The 18,193-nt window shown below is 47.1% G+C and overlaps 1 protein-coding gene across 2 annotated transcripts in view; it reads right to left on the reverse strand.

Annotated features, from left to right (window-relative positions):
- Window positions 1-3,596: 3,596 nt before the first annotated feature.
- eda2r (ectodysplasin A2 receptor) overlaps window positions 3,597-18,193 on the reverse strand; it is a 68,693-nt gene continuing 54,096 nt past the window's right edge. For both annotated transcript variants that reach the window (XM_072505804.1, XM_072505801.1), the window contains 2 exons: window positions 17,772-17,819; window positions 3,597-13,373 (listed from right to left, as the gene is read on the reverse strand). In XM_072505804.1, the coding sequence (XP_072361905.1) occupies window positions 17,783-17,819 (37 nt within the window). In that variant the 3' untranslated portion in view covers window positions 3,597-13,373; window positions 17,772-17,782. The remainder of the gene's footprint in view (window positions 13,374-17,771; window positions 17,820-18,193) is intronic.

Raw genomic sequence — 18,193 nt, forward strand, 5'->3', positions numbered from 1 at the left:
CTCCCCCCCCACACACAGCCTCACACACATACACCCACACACAAACACACACACATACACGCCCCCCCACACACACACACACAAACACCCACGCACATACCAATACGCACACATACACACATGCATACACCCACACACACCTACATTCCCACACTCACACATAGGCCCTCCAAACAAACGCACACATACACACCCATACACAAATACACATGACACACACTGACACTTTCTTACTGTTAGGCACCACTGGGTGGTGCCAGTGCAGCAGTTACCAATGAAGTTAAAGTATCTTCTGCAGGACAATACTTCTTTATTTTGGCACTTGAACAGGGCCAGGACAGGGATAGAAGGATCATTGAGTTATCTCCCAAGCTAGCTTCCAAAGGTATTACAACAAATATACGAGCTAGCCTGCGTTGCCAGCAAAGATTTTATAGAAAGAATGCAACATTGGCGTCAGTGTGAAACCGTCTTCTCGGTCACGTCCCGTTGCCAGAATTTACCAGGTATTTGTCCCCTGTGGTGAAAGCAAATATTAAAGAACTTAATTTTCCTGACAGGTGCTCTGCTTTCGTCAGCAGTGCAATGTGAAATGCAGTACAAAGTCATGCCCCGTATCAACACAATGGCATTTTTGCAGTGTAATGATGCATTACAACCTGAATTACCCCAGGTGTTCAGCAAACACAAAGTACGTTGAGCAACTTCTCAAGTCCCCTTTCCTGTTTGCTCCGACTTCTGCCCAAATTGCTTGACGGTTCTGCAACAAAGGTCCACAGGTCAGCAGACACCACCCACCCAGCCCTCCGTGACCAGCACCTCACCCCCATGACAATCCTAATGTGTGAACTCCAGTCAGCAAGTGTTCACAAAGTATGCAGGTTATGTCAGACATGGCTGTGGATGCAAGACAGGTGGTATTGCATCGGTCACCCAAAATACCCCCACGCCCCCCACTTGATATTAAATTCTCTCGACATTAATAGAACTGGAGAGTGGATGGGTGGCTTAAGAGATTTCAAAATTGGACCCAAGCCCATTTTCAGACTCTGCAGGAATCTAGGAACCAGTTTTAAATGGGCGTTGTGGGAGGGCCAGAGGCACACAGGCCTGCAATTTCCCTAACCCTAACCGGCTGGCATGCCTGGTTGCCAGCATGGTCCAACCTCGGGTCAAACTTTGAAGAGTCTGGTGGTGTTGGGGGAGGTGATAAATGGCTACCAGTCTGGAAGTGGTGGATAGGCCACATACGTATGAATATACGAACATCTGAATGAGGGGCAGGAGTCGAACACTTTGTGCCCATTGCGCCATTCGATAAGATCATGGCTGGTCTATTCTAACTTCAAATGTATATTCCTCCCCTCACCCCCCCCCCCCCCCCCCTCCCCCTCACCCCCTCCCCTCCCCGCCAGTAAGAATCTATCTTGCTCTACATTAACAGGCTCTACTTCCACTGCCTTTTGAGGAAGAGTTCCAAAGATGCACAAACCTCTATGAAAACGATTCTCATCTCCGTCTTAAATAAGCCACCAATTAGAAGGAAATCTCCTCTCGACATCCACCTGTCATTATCCCTCAGGATCTTAAAGGTTTCAATCAAGTCACCTATTACTCTAATAAACTCGAATGGATGCAAACCTAGCCTCTCCAAACTTATAAGCCTATTACAGCAATTAAATATTAAAGAATTAAAGAGCCCCTTTAGGTCAATGTTTTGAAGGCGATTGGGGACCAACATTCCAGTTTTATCCTGAAACCCCCCTCAGCTGACATGTCAAGATGGCCACAATTACGGTGACCAGTCCTGTAGTTACCTCCCCCTCCACCATGACTGCCTGGCAGCTGTAACATCTTTCTATGTTTAAAGATTTTAAGAATCTTTTCAGAGCGGCACAGTGGTTAGCACTGCTGCCTCACAGCTGCAGGGACCTGAGTTCAATTCTGACCTCCATTGACTGCCTGTGTGGAGTTTGCACGCTCTCCCCGTGTCTGAGTGGGTTTACTCCGGGTGCTCCGGTTTCCTCCCGCAGTCAAAAGGTGTCTGGCGTTGGTTGATGGACGTCTGCAGGAATATGGGTGGAGAATGTCATGCAGGTAATAGGAGCAGGTGGAGGCCATTCGAGCCTGCTCTGCTATTCATTATGATCATGGCTGATATCCAACTGAATAACGTGATCCCACCTTCCCAATATATCCTTTGATCCCCTTCACTACAAGCCAGGGAAAATGCTGCATAGGCTTATTGATCATCTTTTAAATATATTTTTAAAATTCATTTGCGGTATGTGGACGTCGCTGGTTAGGCCAGCATTTATTGCCCATCCCTCGTTGCCCTTTAGAAGGTGGTGCTGAGTTGCCTTCTTGAAACGCTGCAGTCCCCGAGGTGTAGGTACACCCACTGTGCTGTTAGGGAGGGAGTTCCAGGACAGTGAAGGAACAGCGTTATACTTCCAAGTCAGAGTGGTGAGTGACTTGGAGGGGAACCTCCAGGTGGTGGGGTTCCCAGGCATCTGCTGTTCTTGTCCTTTTAGATGGTAGTGGACATGGGTTTGGAAGGTGCTGCCTGAGGAATCGTATGTGCTTTGCTGTTCTTAATAATAATTGATCGGAAAGTATTGTGCACAAAGCACTCATTAGGGCAGCAGGGTAATTGAAAGTTTCACATTGTAGCTGCTTCTGGTAAAGTTTATCAAGAAATCATTTTCATCGGCCAACAAAAGCACATTTCTTCATGGCAAAACACTCCGGTATTCTCAATAATTAATTCATAGTGACAAGGAGATTGATGTGATACTGAATATACAGAAATAACAGTGCAAATGGGGCAATTTCATTTTTAAAAAGCGAATAGCCATTCTTCAATGCGCCCCACACACTCAGCTGCGAAAGCCAGACAGTGAGTAGGAAAACGCCAGTGCACCAATAACTCCTCGAGGAATGGACTGAGGAGCACCATTTGGGATACACGCAAGGAATGCGTGCTTCAGAAAATGCATAAATATCTCTTTATTGTTATTCAAGTAAGTTATTTCCTTTACAAAATAATATCCTGACCCCTGACATTTTCATGAGATAAATATGCAAAAACAATGACGGACTTTTGCAATTTACTTTTTTGCACGGAGACCTGGCAACTCTTTCTACTGCGACTATCATAATATCAGATATCAGAAGCCAGTGAGCATCACAGCGATGGTTAGAGATTTTTGCAGCAGTTATAAAGTCTCCCTCAGCCACCTGGCCTGTGAAAAATTGCAAACAATGGATCATCAAGCCACAGGGAACGAACAAAACAATATTCTGTTGTGTCAAGTCGACCCCTATACTTCACATTGAGGCAGTGTTTACTGAAAAATGGTGAAACACAACAGAATAAGGCTATTTGGTTGAGCAACTCCCCTTTAGGAAGAAAGGGCTTGTATTTATAAACCATTCTTCTCATCCTTAGGGTGTTCCAACTTATTTTGCAGCCGGTAAATAACTCTTAAGATAAATCAGTCATTACGTTGACAATGATGACTGCTTCGAAAAGAATGGCAATGGGCTCATATTGAGCGACAGTTCCACAGGTACCAGCCATCATCAGTCAGTACTTCACCGAAGTCGTATTTTATTTGACTGTAGGGAGGTCGAGCCAGAGAAAATGTACAGGACAGGTGGTCATTCGGTCTGCAAATCAATCCATAACTAATCGCAATGCCTCGTGCTCACCCCAGTGTCAAGTAACTTCCTTCCTTTTGAATATTTATCCAATATATCCGGATGGCACAGTGGTTAGCGCTGCTGCCTCACAGCCCCAGGGTCCCAGGTTCAACTCTGGCCTCGGGTGACTGTCTGTGCGGAGTTTGCATTTTCTCCCCGTGTCTGTGTGGGTTTCCTCCGGGTGCTCCGGTTTCCTCCCATAGTCAAAAGATGTGCAGGTTAGGGGGATTGGCAATGCTAAATTTTCCCTTAGTTTCCAACAGGTTAGGTGGGGTTACTGGGCTATGGGGATAGGGTGGAGGCCCTCTTTCTAAGGGCCGGTGCAGACCTGATGGGCTGAATGGCACTGTAAATTCTATGATTCAATATTTACTTCAAAGGAGAATGGTCTCAATCTCGGCCATTTCCTGTGACAAAATACGCCACACTCCAACTCTTTGTAAATACAGTATTTCTAACCTCTCTCTTCCGCACTCCGACTGATAATAATAAAATCATCAACCCTCCTCAATATCAATCCAACGAGAGAAAACAGTCTTTCCCTCTGCGCTCTATAAAAACTTCTACTAAATCTCCACTTAGCCCTCTCTGCACCTGGCATTTCAAGTCTATCCTCACATTGCTTCTGGAATTTATCCTGTGCAGGCAGGGGTAGAACATCAATGTACATTGATTTACCAGTTGGAGCTATGGATAGTCACCAAAGGGTGCAACCAGTATTGGGCTCAGGTGAGGAATGGACTGCAGCAAGAACCAGTTGCATCCAACCCTGATCCCGAGTGATGATAAAAAAATGAAGGTTCACGAGTGGAGTAATCTCCTGAGCCTCCTACACATTCAGGTTAACTGCCTGCCTGAGGGCACAGCGCCAGGGAGCCGGGCAGGGTAGCTGGCCAGCAGGCAGGAGAGGAAATTCGGGAAGAGTTTATTGGCTGAGCAGCAGATGAAGTCTTCTCTTGAAGAAGGTACATCCTGGGAATGGGAGTATCGGAGGAGTGTCATACAAGGGAAGCCAATGGCTGAAAAGACCTAAAGTCTTCCTGCGGGACCATAAGGAGCAATCTTTCACCTCCTGGCTCCACATGGATAAAATTAACCTTAAACGGATTCTTCTGACCCTAGATCCTCTTGCCAGAATTAAGATCAAAATCGGGGCCAGATTATATAATTGGACACTAACCTGCACATTTAAAGAAGTAGCCTACCCGGTTCAGGCAACGCCTGTACCTTGAGGAAGGTGCTCGGTTGCAGACAGCCCATTTAGCCCATCGAGTCTGCACCGACCCTCTGAAAGAGCACCCTAGCTAGACCCACGCCCCAGCCCTATCCCCGTAACCCCACCAAGTCTTTTTAGACACTAAGGGCAATTTAGCATAGCCAATCCACCGAAGCTGCACATCTTTAGACTGTGGGAGGAAACCGGAGCACCTGGAGGAAACACACGCAGACAAGGGGAGAATGTGCAAACACCGCACAGTCACGCAAGGCCGGAATTGAACCCGGGTCCCTGGCGCTGTGAGGCAGCAGTGCTAACCAGATTACCCTTTGGTGACTATCCATAGCTCCAACTGGTAAATCAAGCCAGTTGATTTTGACTGGCTACTCAGCCTGTGGGCACATTAGCACCCTCCAGGGTTTAGCAACTTTTGTGATTATTTTTCTCTTTTCCTCTCTGCCCCACCCAATCCCCACAACTTCAACAACTGAGGTAAGTTGGAGGACCACCCGACGTACAGCCTGGTCTGGTGAAACTGGTCCTATACTGACCAGGGCACTTCCCAAATTAAAGTTCGGGAAATTGACAGCATGATGGAGGTGACGGCCTTGCAACTTTGCAAATAAATGGAAAAAGAACCAACTGCCAAACATGTTGAAGACTGTACAACTCAAGCAACTATTTCACTGCGAAGGATGGAACTAATGGCCAAGAGCAGATTTCAGGGAGCAAGTTGCATTCTCATTCCTCAAGAAATTACTCTTTTTTTCCCCCAAAAGCAATAGTGGAATATTTGTCAATCAAGTGGAATGAAATATGAGTGCTTATATATCCCAACATTTCACAACGGAAAATCCATCTGGATTGCACTTGGCACAAGAATTCCAATAGTTTAGTTCCAGCGTTCCCTGGCACATTGAAGTCCTGTTAAATCCTGTTAAGTGCTGCCACCTCAGTTCCTTTATAACGAGGTGTTGCAAAGAATGTGCATTTGCGAAGCTAAAGAATCATCCACTCCAGACCCACACAGCAAAACAAAACGAGAAACTTGAAAAAAACTGTTCAAGAGGCAACAGAGACTTTTTGTTAATAAATGCCGCTTGTGATGTATGATTGACTTGTATAGATTACAAAGGTTCTCATTTGTTCCTGGTCAGTTAAATGATCACAGCTGAGGTGCAGCATTAACACTATAATTTAGCTTTGCGCAAGAGCAAGTTCATGCTCCCAATTGTTATCAAGCACGCATATGTGGACGTCGAAGAGGCAGGACGAGCGATCAATGTCAATGCCTCCACTGTGAAGACATCTTTAATTTCACTCATTGTCCAAACTCGTGAAAGAACAGTCTCCTGGGCAGGGCTTGCCAGCACAAGAGTCCTGTGCCTTCATTCTGACAGGAGTTACTGCCCGCAGCAGGGGAGGGGCACCAACTGGGAAGAAATAAAATACAAAGCTAAGTACAAGACAGTGCCCTCCCAGAATTTGCAAGCTTCCAACATGCAGATGCTTTCCAACTGGGAGTATTGCCTATTTCTAATTGCCCTTGAGCAAATGGTGAAACCTTCTTAAACTGCTGCAGCCGGTCTGGTGAAAGCATTTGCCCAGCGCTGTTGGGGAAGAAGTCCCAGCCAAACTGAAGGAACGGGGATCACTTTTGTAAGTCAGGATACAGCGTGATGGTGTTCCCATATGCAAGCTGCCCTTATACCTTGCTAAGATGGTAGACGTCGCGGATTTGTAGGGTGTTGGCAAGTTGGCATTTTGTAGATGGTATGCACTGAGGCCTGTGGGCAAGTCTGCAGTCTGTCTTCTTGTCCGGGAATAGCAGACATTGGGATCAAGCAGGCATTCTTTCACTCTCACTTTCACTAGGGGCTGATTTAGCACAGTGGGCTAAGTAGCTGGCTTTTAAAGCAAACCCAGGCAGGCCAGCAGCGCTGGTTCAATTCCTGTACCAGCCTCCCCGAACAGGTGCCGACTAGGGGCTTTTCACAGTAACTTCATTGAAGCCTACTTGTGACAATAAGTGATTTTCATTTTTCACTCAGCCGCCCCAGAAGATTAATGCCCCAAATGTCCTGAAGAGGGATTATTGATATATTTAGCCCTTCAGGACCATTTTAACCCTCTGTTCCTGTATATCTGCAAAAGTGAATCTGAAGGACAGATACCTTTCTCCTGATATTTTAGTTGCAGGACTGTTTTTAAATCCCCGGGCAGACTTGATCCTCCACCCCGTCAGCATATTAACATGATTCCTAAATTAAAGCAAATGCATATATACTGCTCCTGACCTAAGAGTCAGGTTTCCTGGGTTGATGTTACAGGCAGTTTTTTTCTGCGTTCACATTTCCCCAGCCTCTTGCACTGCATGGTGCCAACTCTTGCACTAATTGGCATGACTGGCCGAAAGTATCGGCATCTCACTGTTCTTCTCGCAAAAAAAACTTACATGTTGCCTTTGGAGAAAGTTCAAGGGTGCATGATTACACATCTAAAGGCTGTTGATAGGGATTGGAGGTTTGCCGAATGAACTTACTTTCACTGGAGAGAAAACAGCAAGAACAATCTAGGGTTGTTTTTAAATAAGAAAAAGGATAATGTACATGAAATGGCAAGTTCGCCTTGGGTCAGATATCAAGACCAAAAGTGGAAGACAAGCAGAAACTAATGAGCCTGAAGTGGTAGAATTTGTGCAGTCTCAAGATTTTGAGATTTTGACTTATTTTAAGAGTTTATCTTAAGAGTTATTTACCGGCTGCAAAATAAGTCAAAATCTCAAAATCAGTTAATGCCGTGTCAATTAACAACGAGAGAAATAGAATTGGGTTGGCATCTGGTTAGGAGCAGAATTAATGTTTGAGAGAGTAACTGCAGGTATCAAATGCTGTGTAGAACATGATTGCTGACATCAAGGAATAGGATTGGTCGGCAGAACGGCCTTTTCAAATTTGTTTTCGTGTTAAGTTGCATGAATGGAATCTTTCGAATAGGGTCTACGGGCAAGGCAAAATCTCAGACTGTTTTAATTTAATAGATCCAGTGTAATTCAGATGGTGCTGGTATTTGAGGTTGATTCAACACTTCTTTTCATAGATATCATAGAATTTACAGTGCAGAAGGAGGCCATTTGGCCATCGGGTCTGCACCACCCTACCTAAGGTCACACCTCTACCCTATCCCCGTAACCCTACCCAGCCTCTTTTTGGACACGAAGGGGCAATTTAGCAGGGCCAATGCACCTAACCTGCACATCTTTGGACCGTGGGAGGAAACTGGAGCACCTGAAGGAAACCCACGCACACACGGGGAGAACATGCAGACTCCGCACAGACAGTGACCCAAGCCGGGAATCGAATCTGGGACCCTGGAGCTGTGAAACAACTCTGCTAACCATTGTGCTACCATGCTGCCCACTATGATCTGCAAAGTATCATTAAATACTTTCAACTTCCTGGGGGTTACTATTGAGCAGAAACTGAACTGGACTAACCAAATTAATAATGTGGCTACAAGAGAAGGTCAGAGGCTAGGAATCCTACGGCGAGCAACCCAACCCCTGACTCCTCAAAGCCTGTCCACCATCTACAAGGCACAAGTCAGGATGTAAGAATATTCTCCACTTGCCTGGATGAGTACAGCTCCAACACCATCCAAGGCAAAGCAGTTCGCTTGATTGCTACACCTTCCAGAAACATTCACTCCCTCTACCACTGACACACAGCAGCAGCAATGTGTACTATCTACAAGATGCACTGTAGGAACTCACCAAGGCTCCTAAGGCAACACCTTCCAAACCCACAACCATTACCAGCCAGAAGGACAAAGGCAGCAGATACATGGGAACATCATGGGCAGCACGGTAGCATTGTGGATAGCACAATTGCTTCACAACTCCAGGGTCCCAGGTTCGATTCCCGGCTTGGGTCACTGTCTGTGTGGAGTCTGCACGTTCTCCCCTCGTGTGTGCGTGGGCTTCCTCCGGGTGCTCACCGCGGTTCCCTCCCACAGTCCAAAGATGTGCAGGTTAGGTGGATTGGCCATGTTAAATTGCCCTTCATAGATTATCATAGAATTTACAGTGCAGAAGGAGGCCATTCAGCCCATCGAGTCTGCACCGGCTCTTGGAAAGAGCACCCTACCCAAGGTCAACACCGCCACCCTATCCCCATAACCCAGTAACCCCACCCAACACTAAGGGCAATTTTGGACACTAAGGGCAATTTGTCCACTGTTCACATGTCGACTCTGTTCACGCTTTTACATAATTAACTAACTCATCACAATTGAAATATTGCCTAACTTCTTCATTTCACAATGTCTAGTGCAAACAGGAAGCCAGAGATCTCAGCACCACACGGAGCCAAAAAAAACTTGCACAAACAATTGCTGAGGCCATTAACAGCAGCAGATGATTCCATTAGTAACTGCAATTTGAACAGAACTTGGGATCTAAATCTTCGTTCCTTATGGAATTTCATCTCCACTGCCAAGAGCAGAACAATTATTCAGGAACTTATTGATACATACTAATAATTTTGATGCCGCACGAGAAATGCCATTATTATCTGAAGCAGGGCAGATAGCTGACAATCAGAGTTGCTCTTTTTTGGGAGGGATGGATTCACATCTACCGTATTTTTTAAAAAGGGTAATTTTGCAGTTAAAAGGGCATTTTGAGATCAACACAATGAAATTGACCTTGATTGTTCATTCATATGTATCCAAATGGACTCCCCATGGTACAAATGAAGGGTTTAGAGTAGGACCAAGCTAAAACCAATAAGGTCGGTGCTGGGTTTGATTCATGATTTGTGCTGTGCCTAGAAACGGAAAAGAATAAGGCACATGGTCCTCTTCTGTTTGCGATGCAGTGGACAGAAGTCAACTTGTATGGAAGTAAGATTAGGCCCAGTTATAATGGCTACTTTAATTGAATAATCATCTCCTCTAACAATCGCTACCCAGGCTTACATGCAAGGAATAACCACATAGGAAAGGCAATGCGCTGATCATGCCTCGGGCCCTGTATTCATTATTGCCTTAAGGAGAACATAAACAATTTACTGTGAGGCAGATGATCTCTTAATCTGCAGGACAAACCTGAAGCCTGAAAACACAGGTCCTCAAAGGCGTCAACTTTGACTCTTCCGCCTCCCACGAGTTTTTTTCAGGGGCACGATAGGGGAGTTGTATTTGCATTGATGGGATTCCCTCCAGGATCCCACCCACCCCGACGTGGACACAATTTAATGGTAGGGCGAGCAGAGCCTTGGTCAGTAAGCCCACCCTTGCCCCAATTAAGACCCCTATTGGCCACTTCAATTTTGAGGCTGAGATGCTGGAAAGCTTAGGGTGTGAAACAGCAAGATTTTCAATCCTCAATCTCAGGCAGGAAAGTGGGGGGAGGGGGAGTGGTGGTGCCCCCATTGGAAGCCCCCTTCTGACTGGTGGTGCCCCCCCCCCCTTAAGGATTGGGCACCTCCGGAACTCCTTTCCCAACCCGTTCTATTCCTTGATAACCCATCGTCCCCTTTGTGACTCCCCCGGAGTCCCTTTCCCTCCCCTCCCCTTCCCTCCCTGGGACTCCTACCACTTATCTCGCCTCCATGTCCTGTCACTTAATGCTGTAGTTCCAGATAGGAGAATTACGCCCCAAGTCCCATGGCGAGGATGGGAACTTGAGTTGTTTACACTGCAGTAGCCAGCGAGAAAGCATGCCATACTTATCAGCCCTAACCTCATTTTACGTTCTGTTTGGCGGTGGGGCAGGCATGTAGTCGTCATTCATATCTGGGCACCATATTGAAAAGGCACCCAGCATCAGTGACCCATTGCTGAAGAAAAAAAGGTGGACATTCAGGGACATTATGAGGCTGGAAAATAGACCCCCTCCAGGCCACTGAATATGGAAGATGCAGCCATAGATGTTCCTCCCACCCTCTGCTGTGGTGTTCCTGTGTTCAGGGTTGCTGGCTGCCTCTCGAACTCCGGACGCAGCTGCAGGCATTTTTCGTGAGTCCCAACATCTGGACGCCGTGTTGTTCGAGGCGAGTTTTGGACCAACATGTTTTCCCGCTGGTGTCTCAGAGAATTGGGCATGGGTGGAAGATTCTGGTTGATTTTGATGTGAATTATTTCACACTGGCCCCCAGAGGATTTCCAATTGGCGATGGTGGACACCAACGGCAGATCCCACGGGAAATTCATGCTTGTATAAAATTGATATTAGGGCGATCCGCCAAATTCTACCGCCCTGCCCCCTTTCAAATCAATGACCCCACCGGCAATGGCGTGGGAGAATTCTGCCCTTAGTCCTGGGCATGATGCTACAGTGCCTCTTCCCGCCACAGCAGTACTTTTCATGGATGGGCTGGAGAGATGCCAGCCAAACTGTTTGGCCAACAGCTACCCGAGGCTGGACTTCCTTCCAAGTGAGGGCAGAAGTCTCTCCTGCTGCCAATCAGTGCTCATTGGAGCATAAAGTGGCAGGTCTCCGGATGACGTGGGTCGGGCCCCTGCCATAAAATTCAGGCCCAAGACTGGAACGGGGATCGCTAGTCAGGTGGCAGCTGTGGTGGGCAGGGGGGAGAGGCACAACTTCAGGTCGAAACCGAATCTGTCAAAATTTTACTTTAGGTTCAGTCTTGTCAGAAACATGGCACTTTTGAGGGGTGGTTGATGAATGGCCACCCAGCTGCAGAATTGGCAGGGATATCATCTGACGCCTTTCCCTTTGGTGGTGCCTTAAGCGATGCCGGTCAGCTCTGGAAGGGGAAAATTCCGTTGTCTGGTTTTACTCCAGAGCAACAGGGACTAAAGGAATCACCGTCTCTTTTCCAACCTCGGTGCGCTGGAGGAGTGAGGCAAAATACTGCAACAGAATTCTCCCCCACCCTTCAGATCAGTGACCCAGCGGTGCTGGAAACACAGGTGACCGTTCAAACATATCAAATGAACTCAATCCCTGTATTTCAGATAGAGTGGGTCATTAATATAGTCAGCGAGTGGGTGGAAGTCTGGTTTTACTGTACCAATACCTCCCCAGGATCAGACAGCCATGAGATCATAGTTTGGATATTCTAACAAGGGGTAAGAAATCAAGGCCACGTTTTGACCAGGCTTTCCTCATTTAAAAGAAAATTGGAGAACATAAAACTCTTACCCTGCTAAGTTTCACCAACCGCCATCTAATCCAACAAGTTACATCAAAGATTCTCAATCTTAACCGTCATTGCAGAAGTAACAAAAAATATTGTGCAAATGCTTAATGCTAACAAATGTGTCGCCTGTACAGGAAAACCAATTGTTGATCTCAATCGTTAAAACCTGGCAGAAGATAAAATTCTGCAGGGCTAGGACACAATATTAAGTTCCTCCTCTAGATAATTGCTTCATAAGTAAAGTTCTTCACACTTGCCTCCAGATAGAAACTTAACTTACATTATCACAGGAATGTCTGCCCTCATGGTATTTTGATTGAGTTTCTCTCAAGAATCATAGAATTTACAGTGCAGAAGGAGGCCATTCAGCCCATCAAGTCTGCACCAGCCCTTGGAAAGAGCACCCTACCTAAGCCCACACCTTCTCCTTATACCCGTAACCCAGTAACCCTAGCTAACCTTTTTTGGACACGAAGGGGCAATTTAGCATGGCCAATCCACCTAACCTGCACATCTTTGGACAGTGGGAGGAAACCGGAGGAAACCCGCAGACATGGGGAGAACGTGCAGACTCCGCACAGACAGTGACCCCCAAGCCGGAAATCAAACCTGGGACCCTGGAGTTGTGAAGCAACGGTGCTAACCACTGTGCCCGCCAGTATATACAGTACTGTCGAGCTAATGATGTATCAACATAGGTAAACAGTTGTATGACCACATCTTCTTCAAAGTAATCCCATTACAGAAAGATATCAGGAAGAGCATAGATGGAAATACAGCCTCAGTAACAATCCCCAATTTGATTGACTGAATGGATAATGCACGTTCCTTAACAAGATGTTGTAACACCTGGATTGCTAAGGATCAATTTGTCCTAATGGTTCATAGTAAATTGTGTAAATCCCTCCAGGCTTCTGAATCCTATTACCTCACCATAGTAGCAAGGAATTAAAATTTAAAATGGAGCACCGTCTTCACCACCCAAAATGGAGCCAAAAGTCAATTGCTCCGATGTCCATTACATCCATGTCTATGTACTCGAAATGGAATTGCAGAGGCAACCTAAGATAGCAAAATGCTGCAGTCGGCAAAGGGTCTTCAGAAGTTCAGGAACCACTGCCAGGGTACATGGGCCAAGATTGCTGAAGAGGTCACAAGCCCTTTCACGTCATTCACCATTTCCAGTGGAGCTCCTGTTTTCTGATTGACGTAGATCTTCATGTTCCCCAGATTTTCAGTTTGAGTAGCCGAGCTTTGACCAATACCGGAAGGAGCTACATGCTCACCTGAAAACGGGACAGCGAGAAACAGCAACAATTTAATATTGAAATTACAGACACATACATACACGCATGACTGAAGAAGATCAGCATCAAAGTAGCTAGACAGCATTTTTGTTCGGAATCAAATGTCATCTTGTTTTCTGGATAGCAGGAAATGTGAAGAAAACACATTTCTCCCTATGTGCATTTATTTTCTCTTCCCCTTCATCCCCTCCTAATTTCACAATGCTGATCTTCCACACTTGCATTCCGTTGCTGCATCTTTTACCTCCTTTCCTTTCCTTTAATTTCACAATCTCCACCAGCCCTTGATAAGACCTCCTTCCACTGTGAGAACCGCCCGAGAATCTCCTTCAGCTAAAAAAAACCTGACCTTGTCATTTATCTAAAATCCAGCAACGAAACCTAATCCCCCTTAACCCATAAAAGTAACAAGAGGCCATATTTTGAAAAATTAACCCATAATATGTCACTGGAGCTGGAGATTTAGAAATCTGGCAATTTCTTGACAAGCAAGATGTTGAGGACCGGTTTAATTGGCAGCATCCAATCTGTAGATGGAGCTGCTACAATTCCGGGGCAAACATTGTTGGTTCAAACATCAGACCAGCATCTGAGCTCATAATCTAGGCTGACTAAGGAAGTTATGATGTACCTTCACAAAGCACCGCGTCAGCTTTTCCAAAGCACTGGAGTATTATATCTACCCCTGGGCATCATACTTAAGCAAGGTGTGAAGCTTTTAGAGGTGGTTAAGATTTATGAGAGTAGTCCCAGGGATTAAGGAATTCAGTAGCAAGGACAGATGGGAGAAAACAAGGTTTGTTCTCCTTAGGGAAGACCAGGCTGAGAATAAATTTGATAGCAGCATTTGAGATCATGAGCAGTCTAGACAGAGTAGATGGAGAGAAAAAGTGTTCCCATTAGGGAAAAGGTTGAGAATGAAAGGGCACAGATTTAAAGCGGTTGGCAAAAGGACCAACAGTGACAAGAGGAGATTTTTCTTTTTACACACTATAAATGCCTATGATTTGGAATGCACTGCCCAAGCATATAGCAGAGGCTGCTTCATGACTAATAAAGGGGAATTGGATAAGCAGCTCGAATCATAGAATCCCTATGCTGCAGGAGGCCATTCGGCCCAGCAAAGCTGCACTGGCCCTTGCAAAGAGCACCCTATTTAAACCCACGCCTCCACCCTATCCCCCTAACCCAGTAACTCCACCTAACCTTTTGGACACTAAGGGGCAATTCAGCCTGGTCAATCCACCTAAGCTGCACATCTTTGGACTGTGGGAGGAAACCGGAGCACCCGGAGGAAACCCACGCAGACACTGGGAGGAATTGTCAACTCCACACAGACAGTCACCCGAGGCTGGAATTGAACCCGGGTCTCTGGAGCTGTGAGGCAGCAGTGCTAACCACTGTGCCGCCACTGAAAGGGAATCATTGGCAGGTCGACGAAAAAAGGGCAGGGGAGCAGGACAAGCTAATTTGCTCTTGCGGAAAGCCAGCGTGTGCTCAAGCGGCTAAACAGCTTTCTCCGCCTGCTGTGACCACTCGATAATTCTGTGGCACTCCAGTGGAATACCGAAGGAGGCTCTGCAATTCAGATGAGACCTTAAAATAAGGACCTACTTCAGGAAATTAATAATCCCTTGACACATACTGAGAATTAGGATGCCTGAACCAACAATTCTCCCTCAACAAATGCTGCCAAGAAATAAATCCGCTGATTAATTATCTCTTGGCTGATTGTAGGACATTACAGGCATTGAATGACAGCTATGGTACTTCAAAGCAACTTCACAAGCCATTGCAAGTAACTTTTATCCCTTTTTAGGTGATGGACGCTGCTAAGTCACAACAATAAATCTTATTGAAAACTTTCTAAAAGACTCTAGTGCAATTTCTTATTTGCATTAGAAGTATACACATTTACATTGCTTGTAGACAATTCATTCTCTAAACATAACAAACGTATCTTGCAGTTATTTAATACCCTAAGCAGAGAAAAACATTCAAAAGATGCTTGGATTAAATACTCGCTGAGCCAGAGGTGGGTTTTCAGGACGTTCTCGCGGCAGTGAAGGGGCAAATGAATTTAGGGAAGGAATTAGTGTGTGGAGCTTGGACAATTGAAAGCATGGGCGGGATTCTCCGACCACCCGCCGGGTCGGAGAATCGCCAGGGGGCGGCGTGAATCCCACCCCCGCCAGCCGCCGAATTCTCCGGCGCCAGAGATTCGGCAGGGGCGGGAATCGTGCCGTGCCAGTCGGCGGGCCCCCCCCGGCAATACTCTGGCCCGCGATGGGCCGAAGTCCCGCTGCTGTCATGCAAGTCCCGCCGGCGGGAATTAAACCACCTCTCTTACCGGCGGGACTGGCGGTGCGGGCGGGCGCCGGGGTCCTGGGGGCGGGGACGCAGGCCGATCTGGCCCTGAGGCGTGCCCCCACGGTGGCCTGGCCCGCGATCAGGGCCCACCGATCCGCGGGAGGTCCTGTGCCGTGGGGACACTCTTTTCCTTCCGCCTCGACCATAGCCTCCGCGATGGCCGATGCGGAAGTGACCCCCCCCTTCGCAAGCGTGGGGATGACGTCAGCAGCCGTTGACGCTCCCGCGCATGTGCGGACTTCCGCCGGCCGGCGAAGTCCCTTTGGCCCCGGCTGGTGTGGCGCCAAAGGCCTTTCCCGCTGGCCGGCGGCGTATCAGCCACTCCGGCGCGGGCCTAGCCCCTCAAGGTGAGGGCTTGGCCCCTAAAGGTGCGGAGAAATTCACATCTTTGGGGCGGCCCGACGCCGGAGTGGTTCATGCCATTCCATCCCGCCGGGACCTCCCGCCCCGCCGGGTAGGGGAGAATCCCGGCCCATATCTCAAAGCAGGCTGAATGAAGTCAGATGGGAAGGGGTAAATCCCTGGAGGGGCTGAAACACAAAGATGATCAGGCACCATTGTAGATTAATGATGGGCCTGTGGAACCTGGTGTGCCGTAAGCTACAGGCAGAAGAATTTTGACGTTTACGAAAGGGTAGAGGGCAGATGGTTAGCCAAGAGGGCAATGAGAGGAATTTGGAGCTGAAAGAGGGACAGATTGAGTTTTCATTGGAGATAAGCTGAGATGTGGACAGTGATGGTGAATGTTAGGGTGGTGCAAGTAGGCAACGTGCGAGATGGGAACAGCTCACCACAGGGAGAGTGTGAACCATCTGTTTCAGCCCAAGGGGAAGGATGGAGTCTGTGGAAGCAGACTGGAGTTGGTGTCGGGGATTGAAAATGATGGTCTTCCCAATGTTTAGGTAGAGGAGACAATAATTCAGGTGAAGAAATGCCAATCTTTAAAAGCAGCATACCAATTGGCAGCAATTGACCTCCTCAAGCGTGCTATATACATCATGGCAGACCTTACTGCTGTGGCGATGGGGTGAAATTAAACTTTTTTTTTGCAGAGTGTGGCAGTGTAGGCCGGGCGGTAAGTGGTATTGAAGCTGCCGGGCCCAATTGCAGCTTTCTCCGCCGTATCATTAGGAACTTGGGAGAAATAATATCCAAAGGAGTGTGGGCAATGATGTCACACTGGGCGGGTGGGCTCTATTTGGGCCAGCCCAGCCAGCAACCTACTTAAAAGATTGGGGCTCCATTTTTAAAGGCAGCCCTGGTACACAAAAGTAAAACTAGCAACCCCCCCCCCCCCCCCATGCCCCACCATCAATACTGGCGGGTACTACCTGGGCAGGACCCCCACCCCCCCCACCCCCACGAGCGATGAATTCACCTGAACCCCACCAGCACGTCATGGGAGACAAGTCGTAATCCACGTTAGCGTGCCCTCGTGCAAACGTGAATGGATAATATAATGGAGATGGGGGATTGGCGGGGAGGATTATTAGGTGTAGAGGCCTGATAATTAGAATCAAATTTATGACAATTGAGATCCTGACTTTCAATGCCAGGAATCCCATTAAGTTATTGATTGGGGGGGGGTTGTGGCGGGCTGGGGACTATTATCTCACACCTTTACATCAGCGTCAAGCGCAATTTGGCCTTTCGCGGGATTTTGCCATCACGACCGATATGATGCGAAGCGGAAAATCACGGCCCATATTGGCAATTATAGCAGTAAAAATTACTGTGTGTAGATTTGGACAGAAATTAAGGGGAATGGGGCAGAGGGGTTAGTTATGCCCCCTTGATCCAAAATTAAGTGTGGCAGAGGGGTCTTGTGGTTGGTCTCAAGGGAAAGTGGACGTTTTTGAGAGGATGGTTCAAATTCAGATTGTGTTCAGTGATGGATCTGAGGCAATTAAACTTTGAAATATTTTCCTTTCTCGAGCTTCTCCCAAGATGGGTAGTAATTCAGAGAAAGAAGAGAAATAAAGGAGGTGGGAATAAAAAAAGCCTCACCTTGAGTCAGTTCACAGGCTTGGTGGGCAGGTCCCGCACATCACCAACCTAACACAGAAAAGATGCAAATTAGATAGATAATCAAACGATTATTTGAATAATCTGAATCTGTGGTCCACACAGGAGATGGTTTTAGGTTCTTGAACGCATGAGCAAAAACTAGAAAAAGATTGCCCCAGAGATTTGAGAGCTTGTCCCAAGAAGCCTCGACACTCCGAGAAGATCACCAAGCTACAGAACAAACGCCCGTAAAAGTTACTGTACATTAAGGCGTATAAATCAACCTTCAAACCTTAAGAAGTCCTTTAAAACGGAAGTTGACATATGCCGAGAATAAATCATGAACTGCCAGTGTTAGTGTAGGTACTTTGATGGATGGAGAGGAAGATCATTTGTTGTGGGGGGGGGGGGGGATTCTGGAA

Source organism: Scyliorhinus torazame, chromosome 5 (assembly GCF_047496885.1).
Source record: "Scyliorhinus torazame isolate Kashiwa2021f chromosome 5, sScyTor2.1, whole genome shotgun sequence".
NCBI classification, from domain to species: Eukaryota; Metazoa; Chordata; class Chondrichthyes; order Carcharhiniformes; family Scyliorhinidae; genus Scyliorhinus; species Scyliorhinus torazame.